Source organism: Corvus moneduloides, chromosome Z, assembly GCF_009650955.1.
Source record: "Corvus moneduloides isolate bCorMon1 chromosome Z, bCorMon1.pri, whole genome shotgun sequence".
NCBI classification, from domain to species: Eukaryota; Metazoa; Chordata; class Aves; order Passeriformes; family Corvidae; genus Corvus; species Corvus moneduloides.
Genome location: NC_045511.1, coordinates 1765520 through 1791226, shown reverse-complemented (window position 1 = coordinate 1791226; position 25707 = coordinate 1765520). Strand labels below are relative to the sequence as shown.

The 25707-nt window shown below is 40.4% G+C and overlaps 1 protein-coding gene across 13 annotated transcripts in view; it reads right to left on the bottom strand.

The window, feature by feature from the left end:
• DYM (dymeclin) overlaps positions 1-25707 on the bottom strand; it is a 212054-nt gene that overhangs the window by 97758 nt on the left and 88589 nt on the right. For all 13 annotated transcript variants that reach the window (XM_032095580.1, XM_032095567.1, XM_032095568.1 and 10 more), the window contains 3 exons: positions 25077-25202; positions 17564-17677; positions 16191-16285 (listed from right to left, as the gene is read on the bottom strand). In XM_032095580.1, the coding sequence (XP_031951471.1) occupies positions 16191-16285; positions 17564-17677; positions 25077-25202 (335 nt within the window). The remainder of the gene's footprint in view (positions 1-16190; positions 16286-17563; positions 17678-25076; positions 25203-25707) is intronic.

Genomic DNA, 25707 nt, shown 5'->3' with positions numbered 1-25707 from the left:
GAAACGTAAACATGGAAACCCAACAACATCTTTAAGATAAGAGAAGGTGCTCAAAACTGACAGGCATTATGGCAAAGCACCAAACTCAGTCTTTATAACGGCAGAAAGAAGCATTTAGAAGGCTCCAAGGATTTACTTCCATAGGTATTTTTATAGGTTTCTTGTTTTCCACTTTCTCTTCTACACATTGAGGGTGGAGAATTGAAAGAGACAAAAATTGGACAAAACACCAAAACCACCATAAAAACCACTTACTTGCTAACCATCAATAATGTGAATTTTGGAATAAAAATATACCTACAGTTATTCAATACTGTAAGAGACAGCACAGAGAACCTGACATCTGTGAAGAAGCCTGTAAACTACCTGCTATTTGAGAATTTTTTCTACTCATGTTTCTGGCACCCATTAATATTTCCTTCCCTGATCCTGGCACTGTCTAATCTTGCCCAGCAGCTGGTATGGGCAGGGACAAAGCTGCAGAACTGGCTGGCAAATGAAAATGAAAAAAAGAGAAGAGAAAAGGAAAAAAAAAGGAAAAAAACCCCAAACAAACCACATTAGTCAGCTGTATCAACCTTCTAGAAAAAAATAAAAAAGAGAATTGGCTCAAAGGGATAATTGGTCCTGCTTTTAACTCTCCCCAACTTCTGAACTGTCCTTTCCTCTGCCACCCTCCAAGGACAGCCTGTTCTCATCAAGAGGTGAACGCCTTCATCTGACTGCTGTGAGAATACTCTCACCCATTTATCCCAATCTCCTGTAATCCTGGAGCTCTGGTACTCTGCCTGAGAGCTTTTTAGATTTGTCTGAACCAGAAGTAGTTAAAATGAAGGCTGAGACCCTCTACTGTACTCACCGCTCAATGCCTGATACTCAGGCACATGTAGGGGAAACAGGTCATTTCTATATACATATAAAAATTAACCCAGTATATCTACATTTATTTGCAATTAAATGCAGTTTTGATGAAGGCAAAGAGAAGTTTTCTTTCCTAAGAGCCTGGCTAACCCCAAACAGTAAAGGTATTCTGATGACAGCAGTTAAACAAGGGCATCAAAGACACACTTTAAAATCTATGGAAGTTTGATGCTGAGAGCCAGAGGGAAAGTGGAGGTTTCTGCATGAAGAGAACAGAATATTTTCAGTAGGAAGGGACCTGCAAGTTCTCTGTAGTACAGCTGCCTGACCGGTTCACGGCTGACCAAGCTAAAGCATGTTAAAGCACTGACAGAGGTTGCCCAGAGCAGCTGTGGCTGCCCCTGGATCCCTGGAAGTGTCCAAGGCCAGGTTGGACGGGGCTTGGAGCAATGTGGGGTAGTGGAAGGTGCCCCTATGGCAGAGGGTTGAAATGATGTAAGACTAAAGGTCCCTTCCAACCCAAACCATTCTGGGACTCCATGACGGTCCATCTCTCCAGGAAAGTCTGTTCCAGGGTTTTACCACCGTCTCAGTAAAGAAATGCTTCCTAATTTCCAGTCTGAACCTCCCCTGGGCAGTTTTGAACCATTCCCACACCTCCCCGGGATCTAGTGATAGGACAAGACGTGACTCCCTTCCTCAGGAAGCTGCTGCAGGGAGCAATGAGGTCATGCCTCAGCCTCCTTCTGTCCAAACTACTCAAGCCCGGACTCTTCAGCTGCTCCTCACAGGACAGTCCTTTTAGCCCTCTCACCATCTTAGTTGCCCTTCCCTGGATGCATCCAAGGACTTTCACATCCTTCTTAGATGGTGTGTCCAGAACCGCGCACAGTGCCTGAAATGAGACTACAATAACACTGAGCGAAGTGGGACAATCGCTTCCCTTGACCAACTCATTTTGCTGTGTTTGATGCACCCCAGGATGTGGTTTTCCATCTGGGATGCCAGGGCACAGAAGGATGTCACAGCTTCCTACAACTTTAGTTATCCCCCTGATCATCTGGAAGCCATCCAAGCACCTTGTGTGAAACATGCAGATAGTCAAAACAACAAATAAATAAGACTTTGCTAAAGACTCTCCCAAAGTTTCTCTGAAAATTTCAACATCCTAAATGGTCACTGCAATTATTTTGGTTTAGGTGATAATATCACTACCAATATTTAATTCAAACTTGACATTAATTCAAGAAGTGTACATAAGACAACAGCCAAAGACTAAACACCTAGCAAAAATAAGAGTTTGAAAATAAGAAGTGCTGAAATTCATGATACGCTTACATTCATTTTTTTAATCCAAAATTTAAGACTTGAACAAGACAACAGCACCAAGCAAAACATGCAAAGCCACTTACATCCTTATTTGTTTAAACTAGAAAGCTGATATTTTCTCTAGTGAAGTCAACTGCAATTTTAAAATAAATTTATCAAAGCCAAAAATGTAAACAGCACCAGGCCAACATCTCAACAACACAGAAAGGAAGCAAATTGGGCAGGGTACAGAAAAATGGTATAAAACCAGTGTTCACTAACCCCTCTACAAATACAACCTGGGCTGAAACAGCATATACAGGATTCAAAAGAAAAATTCCCAGTATTAATGTTTAAGTAATCGTAATTCATAATCTTCCTCTTGGCACATGCCAGATTTTATGAGAGCTATAAATCTTTAACATTATTGATAAAAAGAAAGGTCTTGAAGACATACATGCCATGCGTATTAATTAGCTCAGAGAAACTAGATTAATCTGCAGCAATAAAAAAAAGCCAATTCTGCTAAGCCTGATTAAATATTTAGGTCATATTGTTTCTGTGGCAGAATTTGAAAAATGCACAGCAAATAACATCTTTCCCTGAGCTTGAAGACTTAATCACTGTATTTTCAAAAGGCACTTGTGTTACAACACGACTCTACAGGAAAGCCAATATGAAGGTCTTTAAAAGAAAAATAAATGAAAGTATAAGCTAATTAAACTAGTACACGTTACTCAACACACCAAACTACCTGTGTACACGTGGGCAGAACATCACGACATGCAGCAAACATTTTATTACTGTTCATGTTTGATAACTTGTGTTCTAGGAAGTCCTATTAGTCACTACTCCTCTGTTCCCAAAGACAAACACAACTAAAATACATTCTGTACTCAAACACTAAATATATGATAACAACAATTTATTAGATCATCCACTTCATGAGAACTGATTTATATTCTGCCTGAAATATCACCAATTAATGTTATTTCATACAGTATAAAGAGCTGAAAGGCAAATCATCTCTCCGCCTATCTGAAGGCCAGGTTGGACAGGGCTTGGAGCAATCTGGTCTAGTGGAAGGTGCCCCTGTCCATGGCAGGAGGGTAGGAACAAGATGATTTTTAAGATTCCTTCCTATCATGGGCCAGTCTAGGATTCTGTGATTCTTGCCAACAGTGAAATGCATCATATACATCATGGAAAAATAGAATTTTGGATTGAACTTTTCATTTCTGTTTAGTACACTGCCACTCATGACACAATGAACTATGGTACTGATGAAGCACAAGAGACATCTAACTATCTATTTCTTTTTCAGTACCAAGAATGTTTCAAAAGATTGACATGCCCACGATCATTGAAAGATGTTCTGAGCTTCTTTGGGGATAATTTCTGCCACTGTGGTGTTAGCACAGCAAAACTGCTTAAGAAATTCCCCATTTCTCATACAGTTTTTCTGAATTATTTTTCTTAAGAGTCATAATGTTTTATTAGAGTCATAGTTAAGATGAAAGAGACCTTAAGGTGTGTCTAGCCCAACCTCCTGCTCAAAGCAGGGTTAAAACCTGAGGAGGGATTTATTTGGTTGGGTCTCAGAAGCCTCCAGGGACAGAGACTCTGCAACTTCCCTGTGCTGCTGTGCCAATTCTGCCATGACCATGAAAAATTGCATTGTTCCCTCAGCCTGGAACTTCCTGACCATTCTGTCTCATCTTCCTGCCACACCCTTCTCTGTAAAGAGCCTGTCTCCATCTCCTCAGTAGCCTTCTCATACACATGGGAATGCTGCTCATCCTTTGTGTGAATCTCCTGCTGTAGCCTTGCCCCGAAGCCTTCTCCCCTTCACTGGGCTAAACAAGCCCAGTGCCCTGAGCCCACCTTCCCAGCCATCATGCGGCCCTCCACAGAACTCCCTCCAGTTTAGCAACCCCAAAACCTGGAAGCACTTTTCCAGATGTGATCCAAAACAGTGGTCTTGCACTGGCACAAGTCAACACACATGGCACTCTCGGATGTGTTTTACCAAGTCCTGTGAACACGGATGTGCCAGTTCTCAACTAATCCTGACTTGATCCTTTTCCACTGCTGGCACTTTCCTTCCTCCTTGATCCCCACCTAATGTCCGTTTCTAAGGAACATTCTCACAGACTTCTAAAAATACTTCATTCCTGCAGGCCTTCCTTTCAGATACAAGTATCCCTAAATTTATATCTTATATCATGGAGTGATGACAGGATTTTAAATTACATTACTGCAAAACAGCAGTTTGGCGGCGAGGGGTCACCATGGGGTTAAAGGTGCCATAACAACACAGAAAAGGATGAAAATTATTTAAATACTTAAGAAGCGATTATTTGTGATAATGTGTCACAGATGTAAGTTCCCATGCCCTGAAGCAGCACTCTGTCACAGTACTGGCCAAATGTACACGACAGGCTTATGAGAGGAGTATTATCTTTATGCATGAAAGCATTTATAGTGAAGGAGGGCAAGGAAATGAAAACCAAACAAGTTCTGGAGATGTCTGATAGACTGAAAACAAAACGAGAAATATATGAGATTCTTCTATAGAAAGGCCAAATTACTTCTGTACAGATGAAGTTCCATCAAAAAGAACAAAAGGATTTATATATTAAAAGCAGACCAAAATAACTGATGACCTATAAGCAAAAAAGATATAAAAGTGCTCAGGTGAAGTGTCTATTCAGTTCTGATGTTTCAGACAAAGGTGAAGGCTTTAATCACCCAGATGCACTGGTTACTTGGAAGGCACATATCCCTGGAAGCTTAAGAGATGCTACTATGGGAATGTTGTTTTGGAAACCTCCTGTGCTTTTATCCTTTGGCTAGACACCTGTGATAATTCACAGGCTCTGCATGGGATTACAGGGATGCTATGACACCCTCATTAACACAGGCATTTGCATCTCCGTCTGCCTGAACCTGGAAAATCCTCCATCAGGAGACAGCAGCAAGTGAGGGCAGCGGTTGAGCCCCTGCTCCTCTCCCCCACCCACCATCCATCCAATCTAAGCCCCTGCAAACTGGGGTACTGGGAGACAGGCCCTAGCACACAACTAACAAGTTACAGAAGCATGTCTCCACACAACTTTATAGTAAATTCATTTATTCATTACAAAACTAAGTGCATTTACTTTACCTAAAAGCCTGTTATTTCCTAAACTCGCTGAAGGCCATTACCATTAAAAAGGCTGAGTCATTCAGCGGTTATAAAGACCTGCTGCACATTAAAGTTGTTAAATCCTGATTCTTTCGCCTGTACCTATAGTTTCACCCTCCATTTACAAATGTCAGATGATTCAATGTGCAATATTGTCTTTGAGAGCCACAAAAACTCCAGTGAAAATACATGGTGGTGGGAAATACCTCAGTTTGAGTACTTAAGAGACTCAGAAATTTCACAAACTATTATTTTCTATTCCCAAAATCCACTAGAAAGCCTGTTTGAAAATCCTCACTGAAGTATGGGGTCTGAATGAACTAAAAATTTCCATGTGTGGTGGAAAGGAAAGTTATCAGGAGGACACTCACACAGGTCAGTTGGGTATAACATAGCCCTGCTTGACTCCCTGCAGCCACTCATACCTATCCTGGTTTCACACAAGTGGAGAGGGACATCAGTTCACTGAACTGCAGAGCTGGAAAAATACTAGACATATATAATGACATCAGTTAAAATGTGAAATAAGCAGCAGCCTCCTGACAAGTAAAAAAAAAATATAATTAATGCTATATTTTTGGCTACACTTTTGTTCCATACTAATGTTTACTCAGAACCATTTTAGTTTGTCAGATAAATCCTTGTAAGTTCATTAGTCATTCATTTCTTTAGGTCACAGTGCACAGTTTTTCCAAAGAGAAAATTTCTGAAAAGGAAAGAGTACATGTTGTATCAGAATAAAGTATTAATGAGCCAAATACCCTGCAACTGAGGATAAATGACAGGTTCAAGCAAGTCATTATCTTGAGTCACCTCTATTTCTGTTAAGGAACGCTGTCCCATAAATATGTTCCATTCAAAACAAACGGAGAAGACAAGACTGCAGTTTCTAGGATTCTGCTAGAATGGTAAATCATAGTTTCTAAAAGACTATCAGAATTCCCTTGTTTTTTTAAATCTCAGAAAAAATCTTATGCAGGACAACTTATTGGTATAAAACAGTCTTTTTAGAATACAGAACCTGCAAGGATCACATCTAGATATCTTTTAGGTCTCTTCCCACTCAAACCATTCTGTGACCCCCACATCAGACATCCAAATCCCAAATAACAGAGTGGGACACAACCCAGCAAACATTTCGGTAGCCTTAACATTTTTTCCAGCTAAAAGAAATCAAAATTGCATTAGCAGGACTGGAGTAATGCTACTGGCTTTCTCATTTTTGCTTCCTGTAGCCATTAAACATGCAGAAAACTTAAGTGGCAGAACTCAGAACAACCTCAGCCTACTCTGCAAATTCATCTGTAAAACAGCACTGGAAGTGTATCGCGAAAATAGTTATTTCTCTACAGGTTTCCTCAGATATTTCTCCTTCTCCATCAGAAGAGATTCACAAGATCAACAGTTTCAAGGTTCCACCAAAAAAAAAAAGTTTAATTTCCCAATTTGAAGACTACGTCAAATTACACTGTTTCCAAAGAGCTTATGATTATGAATCATAAAATTATGAATTTTAAATTTTAAATTAAATTAATAATAATTAAAGATGTCACGATGGGGCCTTCTCCCTCCTAACTCTAGCTCTGTGTGACATGTGTGATGCTCTAGATGCCCTGAAACAGGGATCAAGGCTTCAACACACCTCAGTTCTATGCTAATTTGAACCACACATCCTGCCAGGCAGTGACTTGCAGTTTGAAAGACTCTGAAATACCACACAATATTCTCAATGGTAGAAGACAAATGAGTCATAGTAGTGTCCTGCCCCCTGAAAATGACAGAATTATCCTGCTGGTTGCGGCATACAAGTCAGCAGAGACACAAAAAGTGGTTGAGGGAACAGCAAACTACCCTGTACAAAGTTGAGCTTTCAGAGTGGCGCATATCTTGATACTAAATACCTCTTTAAGCCAGATCAGCAATCAAAATGTCATTTTTAAGGAGTCCTGTGGCCATTAACTGCAGAGCAGAAGATAAGATAGTTTAACCACGCTGTGAGAAAAACCTGACACAGAGAGAAGCAACTGTTTCCCCAGTAGCCCTCTGTGGTTCACACTGAACCAATCTGTCCATCTGGGGAGACTCCATGACCCGTGACCTGGGGGTCCTGGGCTGCAAACACTTCCAATGGCACGTGGGGCACTTGACTGCTCGCGCCAGATGGGGGACGAGGGTATTACTGTCCCATCAGATGCCCACTCAGAATCCCCAGCAGGTTCAACCAGGCTTAAACCAAGTTCAATGATATTTCCATGTTGGAAACAGCTGATATCAGCGTAAAACCTCACCTCCATATGTTACACACAGGCAAAAACAGGCAAGCCCACATGGGGGTCTTGCTGTTTACATAGCTAAAGCAGCATTTTAGTACATTTGACCACAACTACACTCAATTCTAAGTAACAAAGAATGCTTCTTTCCTCTTAAAAAATTAACTTCATTCTATTTACACCCCTAAGTAATGCCAGCAAGAGCCCATTTGCTACTAATATTCTCTTTTCCCGTGTCTGAACAATTGTTCCCTCCCCTTTTGTCACAGCCTTTCCTACTAATTGCAATGACACCTCCCAATTTTGGAATGGCTGATCAGCTTATAAGCTTCCCCACAGCTAATCTAGGTCAACAAGCTACTAATAAGGCCAGCATATGTTTCTTTTATTTAACGCTATTGAGATCTCTGTAAATCACTTCTGCCTCCTGATAAAAGGCACCCCAGGGATTCGAGACCCTCTGTAGGATTGAGGAGTAACAGTGACAGAGCAGAGAATGAGTGGTATAAAAAGCACCACACACAGAGCAGGGAGCATGTGCCTGTGCACAGCTCAAGGAAGAGAAGGCAAAGCTGCCCGAGGGTTTGACCGGGTGACTCAAACAGTGTCGCCAGGTGTCCTGCTGCGCACACAACCTCGGCCACTGGCAGCCCACAGGTGGAAAGCAAAGCTCAGGCTCGGGGGCTTGAAGTTGCTTGATCTTCCATTTCCACAGTGTCCTCTTTCAAACATAGCCTGAGCTATAAGAATATCATGAAGGCCCTTTTTCTGAGAAGGCATTAGTTTTCACTCTACTTGGAACGCATAATAAAAATGGGATTACCACTTTTGCAACATCCTGCACCGCACAAGGGTTTAAAAAAATCTCATTATTAGGCAGTTTCTCATAAATAGAATATAATTTTATCATGGAATCATAGAATGGCTTGGGTTGTAAGGGAGTTTAAAGATCATCTCATTCCAGCCCCTGCCACGGGCAGGGACACCTTCCACTATCCCACGTTGCTCCAAGCCCTGTCCAACCTGGCCTTGGACACTTTCAGGGATCCAGGGGTAGCCCCAGTTTCTCTGGGAAACCTCACCACCTTCTCTCACCACCCTCACAGCCAGGAATTCCTTCCCATGTAACCCTGCCCTCTGGCAGTGGGAAGCCATTTTATATCCAGGCTAGACAATAAATGTTATCTTTTCTAAACAAAAATGCTACAAACTATTTCAAAGTTAAGAAGCATTAAATTGTCTTTGAGGATTTTAATTCTTACTTTTGAGGCAAAGTTGACCAGTCAGTTCTGCAGCCTTTCATGGTGAAGAGGATTTATTGCTAAAACCTGTGTCTTACAGCACATGGTAAATACCACCCAAATGAAGGATGGAGGGGAAAACCAATACAGATTTTTGAAAGGAACAAGTTCACCAGTCTGAGTATTGTATGGCAATGTAAGTTTGTTGGGATGAACAGGTCATCAGCTACTGCTTTAGCGCAAACACAGAAAATCAAACAAGCTGGTTAAGTTGCAGATAAATCACCTGAAGCTGTATACACAAAAAGTGCTCTTTGCCTGTTCACCTCAGTGACATGATGTCTGCATAAAAATAATCAGGGATAGGAATTACGAAAAGCCACCATTTGTATCGACAGGTTACCCCAAAGCATGAAATTGCAGAGTAGGTCTGAGGGGCATCCTGCACTGCCAGCGAAATTAACATAAGCCTGAGGTTAAAAATATCATTTAGAAAATTTAGGAAGTAGTCATACTGTAGTGATAACTTTCATTGAAATCATTTCTTTCTAGCACAACCAACCCATATGTGATTCAAAAGAGAACAAAATAACCTGTTATTCTTGAACAGCTCAGACTGGAGCTACTTGAGTTTCACTATCAGAAACTAGGGATTTTTGACTATTCCACTCACGTTATTTGCAGAGGCAGATTTCACTGCTTTAGTGAAACTGTTCATTACCCTCAATTCCTTCCTTTCTTCTTTTCTTTTGGTTAAAAAAAGGAATGGGAAAGCTGATGCTCAGAGGGTTCAGTATTGAGCAGTACAAAGCTGATGCTTGGAGGGCTCAGTATTTAATAGCTCTGGCCACAGGGCACTAATTCCAAGAAGCTTCATCGTTTATTATGTTATCATTTAACCTGTGAAGTCCCTCAATGTCTGCTGCCGTGGGAGCAGAAACAGTCTCTTTTCTCTAGGGCTTGCCATTGTTAACACTCCTCTGCTATGATTAAGAGATCAGTAAACTGAGATTTAATTTAATGGCCCTATTAAGAGATGAAGATTTGAACCCAGATTGTAAAAACCTTGTCTATTGATCATTCCTGCAGTGCCATTACAGCCTACCCAAGCCCAGGCTCCCAGTGAGCATGGTATGATGCAAACCTGTGTGTTTCAAATGATCCCCAGAGCTGTGCAGCTCTAAGCAACATAAATCCCTTGTTCCAACAGTACCAATGGAGAAGGAATAAAGGAGAGAGGAACTAGTTTTCATGTTATGTGTTAATAAATGCTTAGGTTGGTGATTTTGTTAAAAATCAATCACTGAACATTCTACTAGTGTTATCTTGCTTTGATTACTGAAAGGTGACATTCCTGAAATTAAAAAGTTTTTCAAAATAAGGTTTCCTAGTGTCAAAGGGCTTCAACTCCCAAATCTGGAACAATTTTAGGAAGTTTTCTGTCTGAAAAACTGCTCTAATTTAACCCCATTCATTACTCTACTGTAAGAAAGATGCCAGAACAATGAGTTTAACAAAATCACTGCATACCCTATTCACCTAATTTGATTTGCTCAATTTAGACACCTTAGTTGAAGTCTGAAATGCCAACTTAGCTCAAATCTTACAATTTAAAAATCACAACTCCTGTATGAGAAGAAACACTTCTATTCTATACCCACATTTCCAAAGGAGAAATAAATTAGAAAGCAAACAAGTTTGAAGCATTCATGCAGCAACCTGGATTATGCTTCCAAGCTTTTGCCCTTAAGAAGCATCTTTGATTTTGGTAACTCCATCTCACAAGTTCTCTAGTCCAACTATCCCATTGCTATTCTCCAACGAAAGAGGAAGCTCTCTGTTACAGAGCTTCCAAAAAACACTGTGGACATCAAAGAAAAAAAGGCAGGAAAACCAGAATGCTCAGAGTGTCTAAAGCTGTGTGGGAGACAAATTTATCTATGTGAGCAGCTGAGAAAGTTTTGAGCCAGCAATTACATCTTGGTATTGGCACTGCTAAATGATATTATTAAGCAATTGGTAAATTTTAATTTCATCACATTCACACACTAACAATTTCAGATTTTTCGGTTCAGTGTGGCCCCTAATACAGATCACACAGGTCTTGCTGCTCTATAAACACTTTTTTTCTTTGTTGAAAGAAATTCACACAAATTTTTCTGAGCAGAGAATGGATCAAGAGCAGCCCTGAGGAGAAGGACCTGGGGGTGCTGTGGGGCAGAGCTGGACCTGAACCCCCCGTGCCCTGGGCTGATCCCCAGCGTGGGCAGCAGGGCAGGGGGATTCTGCCCCTCTGCCCCGCTCAGGGGAGACCCCACCTGCAGAGCTGCCCCAGCCCTGGGGAACAACAGCACAAGGACCTGGAGCTGCTGCAGCCAGTCCAGAGGAGGCCACCGAGATGCTCCAGGGCTGGAGCCCCTCTGCTCTGCAGCCAGCCTGGGACAGCTGGGGGTGTTCAGCTGCACAAGAGAAGGCTCCAGGGAGAGCTCAGAGCCCCTGGCAGGGCCTAAAGGGGCTCCAGGAGAGCTGCAGAGAGACTGGGGCCAAGGCATGGAGGGACAGGACACGGGGAATGGCTTCCCACTGCCAGAGGGCAGGGCTGTATTGGGTGTAAGGAAGAATTTTATTTACAATTACAGTAAGGAAAACATTGGACAGGGAAGGGAAGGTAGAATGAGATAGGCTTTAAGGTCCATTCCCACTGAAACTATTCCGGGATCCTATGAAATACATTGCAGTAGCAATAAAATGTTCCTACAGAAACTCGCACATTACAACTTAAGGACAATTTTTAGTCCAGGATAACATAGGTTTCAAAAGCACAGTTTAAAGTAACATCCTGTACTCTTTTTCCTAATCAACAGTCATAAATATTTTTACTCAAGAAAATCCCATCAGAATCCTATAAGAGGAAACCATACCAGAGCAATTAAATTACTAACATAGAAAACCATAAAGCAAATAAATGGTTTGGCTGGCAGCTGAAATGTCTCGAATACAGCAGCACATATCATTAAGGATGGCAATTTTCACAGTAGCTTAAGAAACATAATTGACCCTACAGAAAGATGAAGACTTTGCTGAAGAGTGCTTCATCCTCCTCTCAGATGTGAGTCCTGAGCAACTACAGCAACGCAGTCAGACTTTAAAAGCACTGATGTCTAAGTACACTACTTACAACTTTTTTAAATAAAGAGAAAAACAACCTCTACAGCTGGAACATAGGTTTCAAGCTTTGCTCTCAAAGCAGGTACAGCATGGCTACGATGACACTCAAGTACAACCTACTGCATCCCATAGCATGCACAAGTTACACAGGTCTCTGATCTGTATCTCTTTAAAGCACATATTCTTCCTTAATTCCACTTGATTCCTACAAGCATCAGGAAAATTGACACAAACCTCTTTCCTCATGTCATTCCCTGAATCTCCTGGAACCTCTGTGACTGCCAAAGAAACCAACATAAGCGCAACCAATGAAGTTCTTAGTGTCTCACACAGCCCTACACATGGGCAGCTGTGGTGATAATGCAGAAAAAAAGGAAAACTGGATGATGTTTCTACCCCCATAAAGTCATTTAATGTTAGAAGTGCACATGTAATTAGTGAGGTGCATGGCAACCTCTAGTGGCATATGACTGCTTAGGAAACAGCAAACATTCCAACACATGAAGCTATAGGAAAAGCATTTGCCAGAAGTGATCAGCCCTCTTCTTGTCACTAATTTTATTAGAATGACATGGAGAGGAGATGCCAGAACACAGCTAATCCAAGGAAGACCCTCCAAGTGTTCCATATACTACAGCAGTCAGGCAAGCCGCAGAAAAGCCAAATATCATGAAAGCCGTTTCCAAATAGGTTAAAGGAATTAATGCCAACTGACTTGCAGTGGTAAGTGACAAACTGAATACCTGCATTACTATGCAGGTACATTTAAATATAATTTCAAGATACTACAAATGGCAGCACTTCACGGTGCAGTGCAGTACCACCCTCAGCGCTCCACTGATAAAAGAGCTCTGTGTAATTAAACACAAACCCGTGTAGCAATGCAGAGAATCTCAGAATCACAGAATATTCTGAGCTGGAAGGGACCCACAAGGATCATTGAGTCCAACTCTTCAGCAAATGGCCCGTACAGGGATCAGAGAAGGCAAGGATTTCAAAGTCAGGGCAATCTACAACAGAGGACATCCAACACTACACGAACCCTGGATCTCACTAGGAAACATCTATTACTTCTATTTTTAACTTCCAGCAGCTGCTTGTGATAGATTTACACAAATCTGACAATTTTCATGCTTTGCTGGAACATGACACAAATTACCCAACACTATGAAGTTGTATTCCACTGAGCTCTTAAGTGCACTACATTGGATATTCCCAGCTCATTCTTTCACAGAAAATAGTCTTCAGAATTTAAAACAATTGGGTGTCTCTGCTCAGAATAGGATTAGGAAAAAGCCTGCATGGAAATTCAATTAATTCTCACATTAAGGAAGGAGTCATTAGAGCATCTGGAGAGGTTTAAATTATGACTGTCTATTCAGTTGTATTGCTAAGCAGATTTTAAGTGTTTCAGAGCTACTTGATTTAGAAACCTATACCCTGAAATACTTCATGTAATACAAAGTACTATCTTGTTTTTCTTTCACAGAGAACACTTTCACATTAAGATGGTTGTACTCTGATGGTAAAGCAGAATGGGAGTATAAATATACTTTGCTTTAGCATCACAGTTGAACAAAGCTGGGTCCATGACTGCTGGTTAAATTTAATAATTGTGAATAACCAACTTACTAAGGTAGAAAAAGGAAGGACCATATCAGACTCAAACACCAGCATATTAAGAAATATGTGTATTTTTATTGCTTTTCTTGATAACTGAAACTTTATAGCAAATCTAGTGTATTTTGAGAGGAAATCGGGTTAAAATACTTCCTTTATGGTGTTTAAACCTGCCAAGGAACCTAGGGCTGTAAAGTTCCTGAGAAGAAAATGCAGTAAAGTCTAACAGCAGACAGGCTGCTGCTGGAACTGGCTCTTCCTTCCAGCATGCCTGTGTCCTAGTCCCACAGGACATTTTACAACAGATTTTAATATATTTTTTAAGTAGTGTCTTTTGATTTATAAGCAATCACGATCACAGCGACAAATTAAATTCTTGGTGGTCATATTTGCCTATTGTCCAGATGTACAGTTTTCTAACTTCAGAACAAGATCCTCTTTCCTTAGTACTCCTCTTGTTTTGCTGGTTCTGTTTCAAATCTAAAGTCACCTCCTTCATTACAATTTCCACTTAGAATAATATGGAGTGCCTGGCTACAAGAAGACAGAAGCTTAAAAGCAACAGCATGGAATACCTTTGGACTATGTAAGAATGTCATGGTATATATAATATAGATCTTATTGCCTTTTTTTTTTTTTTTGCTTCTTCAGTTGATGAGTATGGCCATTTTCTCTATCAACCCTTACATTATTTCCAGACAGAACAATACAGCTCCAACATGTCTACAATTCTCCAAATGCACTGAGGTCTCAGACTAATTTATAGAATCACAGAATAGAACTATAGAACTATTTAGGCTGGAAAAGCCCTTGAAGATCATCAAGTCCAACCATTGCCTCAGCACTGCCAAGGCCACCACTGACCCATGTCCCCAGGTGCCACATCTGCACAGCTTTTAAACCCCTGCAGGGATAGGGACTCCAACAGCTGGACTCGATGATCTTCCACTGTGACTGAATTTCATTTCCCTGTTTTCTGCCATTCGCCCCTTTGCCTTCTTTCTGCACACCTCAGTGTCAAGCAGCAGCGCAAGTCTATCTGCCTCCAGTAAGAACACCACAGCTAAAAATCAAGCAGCAATGTTAAAGTCATATTGTAACCATGCATGTCAAGAGACATGAGGAATAAGGCTCCCAAACATTAGAGGATCCTGCTGAAATGCTGCATGAAATCATTGAAAGAGAAATTCTTAGGTCTTGAGACTAGCAAGATAACCGCTTCCTGCTCCAAATACAACCAGAGGAACATATCTCACTTTGGGATGCAGAAACAGCAGTAGAATAAAACAAAACTAAATCAGAACCCAGGATCCTAGGAAGAAGCTCTGAAGTGGCAAATGAAGTATCACAGTAAGAACAAGACCAAGTTTTTGAGTCAGAGAAGTGTATCTCACACCACACCAGGATCTCTGCTTTCCAAACATTTCAAATGCTTGGAAAACTCAGACTTTCATGTCTGTGATTTGAGAAATGAGCACAGCAAATATTTAAGACAATGTCTGTGGCAAGTAAGGGAAAAATAGCTCCATTTCAAACTCTGAACCCTCTTTACTTCTGCCAAGGGTATGAAAAGAGGGCAAGTATCAGGCAGGTGAAAGGCACCAACACAATGCATTCATTCTGGTAACCTGTCCTACTTTTACCACCAACCATTTTCAAAGGAGAAGTGTCTTGGAGAGAATTAAATCCTTAAGAACAAGCTGCATGTCATGTTAACCCAGTCCTTGACAAAGTGTACAGGTACACAATTATTATTTTTGGCATGCAATCTGTACCTGACAAGCCCTGTAACAATTTATTCCAGATCACATTAAAAAGGACCTTCCCAGTTTCCCTTGGAGCATGGAGCGGGGCTGGCTGCCAAGATGAGAAGGGTGCCTGGCGCAGGGTTACCTGCCTTTACAATGTGCTCTGCAGCACAGAAACACAATAGGAAGGACCAAGTTCTGGCCTTGTTTTAGAACCAGAGCAGATACTGACTATTGATTACTATACAGATAATAAACTTTATCAGCTGAAAAGCATAGATCTATGCTTTATTGCCCATATTTGCAGGGTATTGTCACAAAATGATGATTGCATTATGTTTGATTTAAAAACCAGACCTTTTGCCAAATATTCAGGAAGAAATAAGCTGAAAATCCATGCTGTACAATACTTGAGAAGCACCACTCAGTGCATTTTTATAATAACTGGATACATGATTGAATTTGTAATTCACAAAAATCCCCGAAAACCTTCTGTTTTGAAGGCAGCTATTGAGCTGTTCTGTTAAAAGGATCAAAAGGCAGAAGTTTCTCAGACAGAGAAACTGATATTTTTTGTGTCCATTCAGATCAGGTTGAAATATAGAGCAAGTAAGATTTATTTTGAGATTATTTAGTTACTCAGTTATGATTTCTGCTGTTTAGTTCATTGGTATCTACTAAGGCATGTAAAATTAATGTTCCTGTACTACTAAGGCATACAAAATTCATGTTTCTCTACTCTTGAGTTTCAGTAAAGATGATTTTCCAGCAGAATCTTTATATTTACCTGATGATCCTCTGAGCAGCATACTGATGAAGTGAGCGGAACTGCGCCGACATATTTGCTAAGGCTGCCAGACAATTTGTATGAAGGTATTTGTCCTGTCAGAAAGAATAGGGAAGATAAAAAAACCAACACACCAAACTGTTTGTTGGATATGCACTGACACCTCTTTTAGGAATCATTCAAAAGACTGAGTAATAAATGTTGTTTTAAAAACACAGGGCAGAAATGCAAAGCATATATACTTGGTGATGTTTTAACACGTTTTCTTAAAATAGAAGGTTTATAAAAGAGTGATTCCATACAGATTTTAGAGTGTATACATATATATGTGTATGTATTTGACATGATAGATATGTATTTGTCTTTCAGATGTAAAAAACACATGAAGGTATTTTCCTCCTCTCTACCTTACCTCTGTCTCTCCTGTAGTCTTATCCTAAAACTTTATACTTCATAACTCATCTCCCTATTGACTCTTTCACAGCATATATCCCACAACTACAACCACACCATACTTCAGAGCACTGGTCCTCATTTCAGCATCCCTGAAACCATTTGACCAAATAAGCATTTACCTGATGGCCCTTTCAAAGTCAAGGGTTTTCATAAAATGAAACTTGTCCACTTATCTAATCCAAAAGGGATTCATTTCCCTATTCAAGTCTAAAATATTCATTTACATAACATAACAGATTCTAAATACTACAAATATATGCCAAATTTGTTCTTGTACCTTCCAATTCTTTTTATCATAAAAGCAAAACCCTTACTTCTTCCAGTTTAAAATATATTTAATATTTTGGAGACTGTTTAATGTAAAAAATTCTGTGCCTTTAATTGTTGAAAATATTCAGAAGTGTATGATACTACACTTGTGTTTGCAAAAAGGTAAAAAAGCAAATGCTTGAAAAATGCACAAAACCAATCCAGGCTATTAAGCTCTGAAGTTCAAGCAGTTTTGCTCTGCCAGAGCTCAAAAAGGTCTTCTGGCCATGTCCCTGTTGTACTTCTCGAAAACACTAACAATAAATAGACCTGAAATTCCCACTTTTAAGTCATTTAAGAGACGCAAACAGCCTACAACGAATCATTTCTTCTCATGAAACTAAGGAACTCTTTCCTCTCAACTGAAGATCAGTTTGAGGCCTGAATAAAAGTCTTTAGAGAACCGTACTCTATGAACTGGATGACAACACAGAAATTGTGTTACAAGTTGAGAAACACTTAGTTAATACAGCTGATCTGTCTATTTTCTTCCCTCCTGCAAATCCAGATGCCAACTGGTGGCAACAGAATAAAATCCGACCCCCTGTTTGAAATTGAATTCAAGCTGCTGAGGTTAGGAATTCACAAGTGCTCCACGTAAGTCTTACCCTTGTCCGTGTCATGTTGTACTGGATGGTTCTTATCACAACCAGTATTAGAAGACTCCCAAGTGAGATCTCTGTTAGGACACGCTCAGCATACCAAGTGATGTTTTTCAGTATCTGCAAAAGAAAACAATAAAAAAACACGTCTCTTCAGCACCTAGGTCTGAATATGAACATACGAATCCGTCTGGAATCTCACATTCCTTAACACAGGAAAATTAATTTCCAGTCTCAAATGTGACTTAATTTTTGTACTGCAAAGCATAACTAAAACAAAGAAAAAAAAAAAGTCAAAAAAAAAAAAAAAAAAGAGTCAGACCTCCGCAGCATTAACCACTAGTAGATCTCATCAACTTTAAGTCATGTGGAAACACACCAGGTGTAGAAAGATGATTACATCTGGCACTTCACTAATTTCTGTGCTCTGTGCCACCACACTCATACACTCATTTTGACCTTACCCTTTACCCTTTATAAAGCCTCCATTTACACTCAGGACACTTGAATAATTCTGCCAATGCCTTGCCATTTTCCCTCATCACCGGCTGGCAAGAGGCAGCACACAGGAGCTCTGACTGACGGGCAAGAGTGCACACACTGAAGGTGAGGGGACAGATCCACAGGTGAAGCGTTGGCTTCACACTGAAGCCTTTCCCTTGACAGGTATGAGGTCTCTTCCCCTAAAACTTAGAGAAAGTCATCAGCTAGATTAAGAGCTTCATATCTTTCCCTGCCCTCCAGTATCAGGGTGGATGAAGTTAACCACCATTTCCAAGTTTATTGCAGAAGGAGAATCAATCCACTCTTTCCTTGTACTCAGCCAACCTACATGGAGGAAACACATGTACCCAACACCCTGCCTTAAAGGACTGGTAAAAATGACTCAACAGGAACTGTCCTAAAAACATGGAAAAGATCCTCTATAAAGTCAGGGTTATTCTCGGTCAAAACATAAACATGTTTAACAAGGACTACTGCACACGAAGTTATCGCTCTGCGTAACTTCAGAGACAGAAGAGAGACTTCAGGAGAGTTGCAGAGGGACTCGAACAAGAGCCTGGAGGGACAGGACACCGGGAATGGCTTCCCAGTGCCAGAGGGCAGGGCTGGATGGGATATTGGGAAGGAATTGCTGTCTGGGAGGGTGGGCAGGCCCTGGCCCAGGGTGCCCAGAGCAGCTGGGGCTGCCCCTGGATCCCTGGCAGTGTCCAAGGCCAGGCTGGACGGGGCTTGGAGCCAGCTGGGATGGTGGAAGGTGTCCCTGCCCATGGCAGGGGGTGGAACCCTGAGGTGAACTTTAAGGTCCCTTTCCACCCAAACCATTCTGTGAGTCTGTACCTCTGGAAGCTCTTTCACAGTACAAGAGCTATTTGAAACAGCATCCTTATTATGATTCATGTTAATTGGCAAGCTGATGCAGTTTTAGATATAGAAATAATGCTTTTATTATTTATGAAGAGACAAAATAAAAGTTCAGATCCTTGAAATAAATTTTAAAATAATTTTTTTAAAGTATCTCCATTATCACATGGCTCTTTGTCAGCACTTTCCTATTTCCCACAAGGAAGCTAAAATGAAGCCAGTGACTGTAACCTACAGATGGGAAAAACACTATTTCATGGCAAATGTGACAAAACATCCCCAGGTACAGACTCAGGTGTGGTGGTCAATGGTAAACACCTTTTGCAAAAAGGATCAAAAAATCAGAACAGGGAGAAGACAGAAACAACTTGAGAGGTATTTAAGGGGAGAATGGTCCAGACTGAGGAACAAATAGGAAACATGAAATCACTACAAGAAAGGTTTCCACAAATAGCAGGCGATGAGTGGATGTGGAAACCACTATAATTTCTCATTATAACAAGTCACTAATACTATTTTAAGAGAAAGTGATGATGGTATAAATGAAAACAAGTCATCCAAGAAGTTTCAGTAAACAAGGACAACTAGTTGGGATGGACAAAATATATGATTAACAGGAAATGCCCGAAAGACAACGCGAAATACACACATATTTTCACAAAAAGAGGCAACTGAAAATTTCAAAAGCTGTTAGTGCAAGTAATTAATGAATTACACATACGAACTTCATTGCAAGAAGATACTCTGCTAGTGGAGAACTTGATCATCCCAAGGCTGCTAAGCGTAAACATATGGTCAGATAAAGCAAGTTCATGGGTTACTTCACAAATGCAAAATGCTAAAGTAAGTGTAGACATTCATCCTGGTTGCCTTAATTGTAATTTCTTAATAACAGATTATTTATGACTATGTGCCTATACCTGTTCTCAAGAGAAGATTTTATATAAAGAAATAAATTAACCACTTTGACAAATATCTCAAGCTCAAATATCTCAAGCTCAGCACTGGAACCTTCCAGAAGAAAAACATATTGTTATTGAAGAATACAGTATATGATCATTAAATAATGGTTACTCTCAGTAAAACATAAATATAACAGGGATAAGTTGTGGTTGTACATTTCATTTCCTGACTTTTAAATGCTTATTGAAAATTCACCAGACTTTTCAAAAAACAAAATACAGCTATGAAAATGGGTAGTATAAAATATCATTTGTTTTGACATGACACACAATGTAAATTGAAACCAATAGTACATAAAGGGACATATTTCCTGATGATTATTGAAAAGAAATAATTTCACTCAATTTGCTCTGAAACGATACCCAAGAGTTTGGGGTTTTTTTTTTCCCCTCTTAGACAAAATTCACTTACTCTGGCCAAAAACCCATTGAGTTAATTGATTAAGTTTCTAATAAGTTACTTTTTGTAGTCTCTGATTTATGAGTGAAATAGCAAAGCAACCTCCTCCCACAAATAAAACAATCCCCATGTTTCCTCCCACCCTCTTTGGTGCTATTTTGTGGGACACAACGCTGTGTTTCACCAACCAAAGTGGAAGTTCATGATTCGCTCTATCCTGGAACTGAGACCAGATCCCTTCATGCACTCTCTCCCACAGGGTGTCCCAGTGGGACAAGAGGAATGCGACTGGTGCAAGTTAAGTAATCTCAAGTAGTACCTTGAGCCCTCCAGCATCTCCAGCCACAACCTTCTCATCCACCCATGGATATCTGTCCGATCTAAAAGCCATCACCCTTCCCGTTTTCCCTCCTTGTAGCTTATTCCCACCTCCTCACCCTCCCAGACCCCATTCCACACATTCCTTCTCAGCTCTTTCTTTTACCTGCTTCCACTGCCCCCACCCACACCTTATCACAGAATGGTTTGTGTTAGAACAGACTTTAAAGTTCAACCCACCTTCCACTATCCCAGGTTGCTCCAAGCCCCATCCAACCTGGCCTTGGACACAAGGGATGGGGCAGCCAGGGCCACACCATCTTCAAAGGGAAGAAGTTCTTCCCAATATCCCATCTATCCCTGTCCTCTGTGAGGATGAAGCCACCCTTCTTTGTCCTACCCTGCCCATCCCAGTCTCTCATCAGAAAGAAGTCTGACGCACCTTCCTCAGCTTTTTGTCACTCTGTTCCTATCCTGCCTCTTTACTAATTTCTTTTCTCAGCATTCCAAATCTTACCTAATTCTTGTTTAACTCTTGTCTGTCTCCCCTTCTGCACCATCCCATGTTTCCATGTACAGACAGTCCCATCCTGTTTAAAATTTCTCCTAACTGCTGTCGCATCAGGGCTCCTGTTCTTACACACTTTCTTCAACGTGTGGATGTGGCACCTGGGGACAGGGGTCAGTGGTGGCCTTGGCAGTGCTGGGGAATGGCTGGACTCGATGGCCTTGCAGGGCTTTTCCAAGCTAAACAGTTCTGTGTGGTTTCAACCCCTGCCAAGCAGCAACAGGAACATCCCTGGGAGCACAGTTTTGTCCCACGGGAGCTGGGAGCCGCACTTGCACAAGCTGCAGCTCATCCCTGCTTACCTCAGCTGATAACGTGATCCCTGGGTAGGGGAAGATGCACACAGCCCAGATGGCTCTGGGAGCAGCAAAATGAGAATATTCAGTTTCCACAGACGTCAGGCCACCTCCGGCTACGTCTCGGCTGCGCAGATGGAAACAGACTGCTCCCCATGGCCGGAGACTAATAATTTGGTCACATTTAGTCATATTATCAGCAGCAGAGCCCTAGCACAAAGGCCACCTGCCGAATTTCAAATTCCTAACGCAAAACAGGAAGTTACCAGAGCTCGTTAAATAACATGTTGACAGCTGTAAGCATGGACAAAGACATGTTAACGCTCCAGTCTCACCCCTGAAACCTTCAGTGGTTCTCCCTGAAACTCTGAAAACACCAACCTGGGAAAAATGACAGTTACTGAGATAACTACTCCTTGAAATAGTACACTACTCTTAAAAAAAAGATAAATTCGCAGTTATAAAGTTACATACCAGAACCTGTTACCTCTCCTCCACACTGAGGAAAGCAACCTGAGCTGGTAGGCAGCAAAATGTCTATTTCAAAAACAACAACAGCAACCACCACCATCCATTTGGGGTTTCAGAAGCATGAAGCATGAAAATATCTTGAATTTCAAAATCATCTACCTGGAACCAGTACCCCCACTGACCAATCTCATTGGTTTGTAGTTAATATTACAAAGGGGAAAAAAGAAAAAGCTTAGTCCTGGGGTGGTCTTTCAAGAATAATTATTAAAAAAATTAAAATGTTTTGATTAATTATTCTTTTGAATACCAGGCTCTTGGATAGCTACAACTCAGGGAGCACAAACTGCAGATGCAAAGAGCAGGAGCTCAGTTCGAATTATACCAAGCAGTGAGATTCTCACTCACTGTGAGTTTGTGTTTCCCACAACTTTGCTCATGAGGTATTTTTAACACACTAAAAATAAACACAGTTAAATTGTGATTTACAGTCTATCACCATTTACTACAGCATAAAGTGCTACAGTAGCACAATAAGGTTATTGCTACATAAAATACCGTATGATGTTATTTTGACGTCTGATGTAATTTTATTTAGAAATTCATAAATCAGAGACAAAAGATCACCAATACTTGTCCCTCTGGGGAATTCTTATATTTACTTGTTTACTCTGCTATTATAATTATTGTTATTATTAGTGAAAGAAATTGAGTTCTGTGTGGTTACAGTGACCCAACTGCATTAAACCAATTGCAGGAACAGGACCTATGATTTTGATCATATTTTCCAGGCAGTTAAGACCACATTCATTTTAAATAAAAAATGCTTCAGCATCCTACAGCACTCAAAAAGAGTTTCTGTGGTTTCCTGATCTCCTTACCAGTTGGTATAATCACCAGATTTATAAAACTTTGCTTGCTAAAATTAATCTTAAAAATCAATAAATAAATGTGGGTTAAATGCCACAAAGGAAAATAGCCCATAACTGAACTGTACAGTTAAGAACAGTACACAGGATACACAGCAGAGAGAAAAACAGGTTGATGTAAAATACAGCACATCTTTTTTCTTCATATTTTACCCAAGTGATGGAGGAAAAAAATAATCCTGCTGTAACTGCTAAAATTTGGTACGTATTTGCAGTGCATGAGGTTTGTGAAACTGATGCTAGATGCTCACATTTTACAGAAAGGTCTACACAGATTTTCTGACTCCCATCATTTTGCATACCTATAGTACTCTCTTAGGCTTCAGGAGATTTGGAGTCAATATTTAAGAAAGTATAGACTAATTTCTTACTTAACACTATAGTTTTTGAACAGTAACTTGCTCATTCATACCTGAAAACATCAATTTAATTAATTCAAAGACATGGCTGAGGGGAATGGATTTATAAGTATGATTTTGAAACTTTTTTTCCCTTACACTTATTTCCCTCCTTGGGATCTGTAGGAATGTGTAGGAGAAGCACACGCAGACAGGCCTGGAGGTTCAGGCACCTCACAGCCACCTCTCATTATCCACCTAAGAAGGAAATCCAGCAAAACTCTGGCCACACAGCACTATTAACAGGTGGAACCAGGAACTGCGGAGCAAGAAAACACAACCCCAGAGGAAAAGAAAGAAGCAGTTAGTGAACATCTGAAGTAAAATCAAAAAAAAATGTGAAGAAAATGGAAGCAGCAAAGGCACAACTGAAAAAAACATCAGTGCAGGGTAAAAGGAACAAGGTGGGGTTTGTGTTTTTATTAAGATAGAAGTAGTAAACCAATATCCGCATTGCAAGCAAACACTTCAACTCTTTTGGCAGAGTTAGCTGAAAGGCAGGATAAACCAGACAAGAAAACTTGATTTATATTTTCATTCCACAGCTGGATCTTCATTAAGGAATTTAAGGGAAATCTTCCACTTTTACTCATCCAGTAAGGAATTTATTGAAAGACCGTGTGTAAAGCCTCTAAAATGAATGAAGAGTGATAGCGAAAGAGACTGAGGCAGGAATGACACCTTGTCTGCTGAACTCCAACTCTCAAAAAGCCCAATTTACGAAAGAGGTTAACTGACTCAGTAACATGGAACCCAAAAATACACATCACACATATACACCTCTGGTGCACACGTACAGGTTCAAGGCACACAAATTTGAAGGTAGGAAAAAAGCATCTTCCTGGTTACTGTAAGTGCTCCTAAAAGCTGCTTCCAAAGAGGTTTTCCCAGGAAACTGCATCTAAATCATCTCTTCCTGCTTTCCAGATACAGAGCTACACTAAATAATCTGAAATTTCAGAGAAAATGTATTGTAAGTCTCTATTGCTTGACACCAAGAAAAAAAGCCAGCTCCCTCCAAATCAGGCTGGAAATTCATCTAGGAGACAGTTCTGTTTAGGAAACTTGCTTTCAGCATTTTGCATTTCAATAACTTCACGAAGATAATAATTCACAAAGATAGTAATTGCCCCAAAAGAGAATTTCTGTGTCCCAGTCAAAAAATTAAATTAAATCAGTGCAAATATCTCATGTATTATCGTAGTTTTAGAAGCTGGGAAACTAGGACATAATTGTCTAAGGTATTCTCCTACACAGATGGTCAAGGTCCATCAAAGCTAGTAAAAATTTGGATCCTGTTATATGGACAACATAAAATAGAAATTAATATAACAGAGAGACAGAAAAAGAAGTGCCAAGTAAGGAAGTAACATTTAGTCTGGAAAATACAACTCCAGCTAAAGGCTGCATCAAACTAGTTAAACAAAGTTTTTCAAGAGAAATAAAAAAGGTTTCCTGTTTTTTTTCCTCTTTTCTAGGCCCTCCACTTCCATGGCAAATATTCAGCAACTTTGAGGCAGCCTGCCCAGCTACTACTAGGCTAATTTGTAACAGGGAACACCAAACAAGACAGAAAAAGATATATTTGCAGCATTTTCTCTACAGGAGGGAGTGTGTTTGTTCATTTCACTTGGGAAAAGTTTTGAAATCAGTCTTCAGATTACTTCTTACAAAAGAAATATGCATATGCCATCAAATTTGGATGAGCCCATACAGCCTCTGCTGAAGGAACAGATCTGCCGATGTATCTTCTTAAAAGTAAATATTTAGCTGATTTTTAGAGCTGAAGGATTATTTACCAAAACAGCAACTCACCACTTCATGAATGGATCTGTTGAAGCCGTCATCCTCTGTAAGGATCAGCAAAATGATAAGAGCCATGTAAACATGGTGTGAATTCCTTTCTTCAACGTGATACAGAATTTCAAGAATTGGCAGAACCTTTGGGGAAAGAAAAATGCATGTATGAGTTTAGTCTTCAAATACCTCAGACACAAAACAGAGGAGGCTCTAAAGGCCCCATGTATCGCCCTGCCCTTGACAATTCATACCAATTCCTCCCTCTTGAAACAACCACCCCTGAGCAGCGACATACGGTGTCCAAACACCTTCAATCTGCTCCATTTCGTCTCACAATAGAGTCTAAACAAGTGCTTTCTTGTGGTCAGACATGGAATTTCAATCCCTAATAAATGAGATTCCCAGCCATACCAGTTGCCATAATCTCCAAACGCTTCAGTCCTCCTCGCTACACTATGGGGAAAATAAAATTGTTAAACAAGATTTTTACCAGTCCAAGCAGGAAAACAGTTGTGTCTAAACATCTGTGCTTACTACAAGCCTGCTCTGAAAAGACTTTGCTCATCAAACCTAGCCAAGCACATTGGAGCTGAGGTGAAGAGAGGAATTTTGAGACCTGAAAGTCAAATCCCATTTTGGTGTGTGA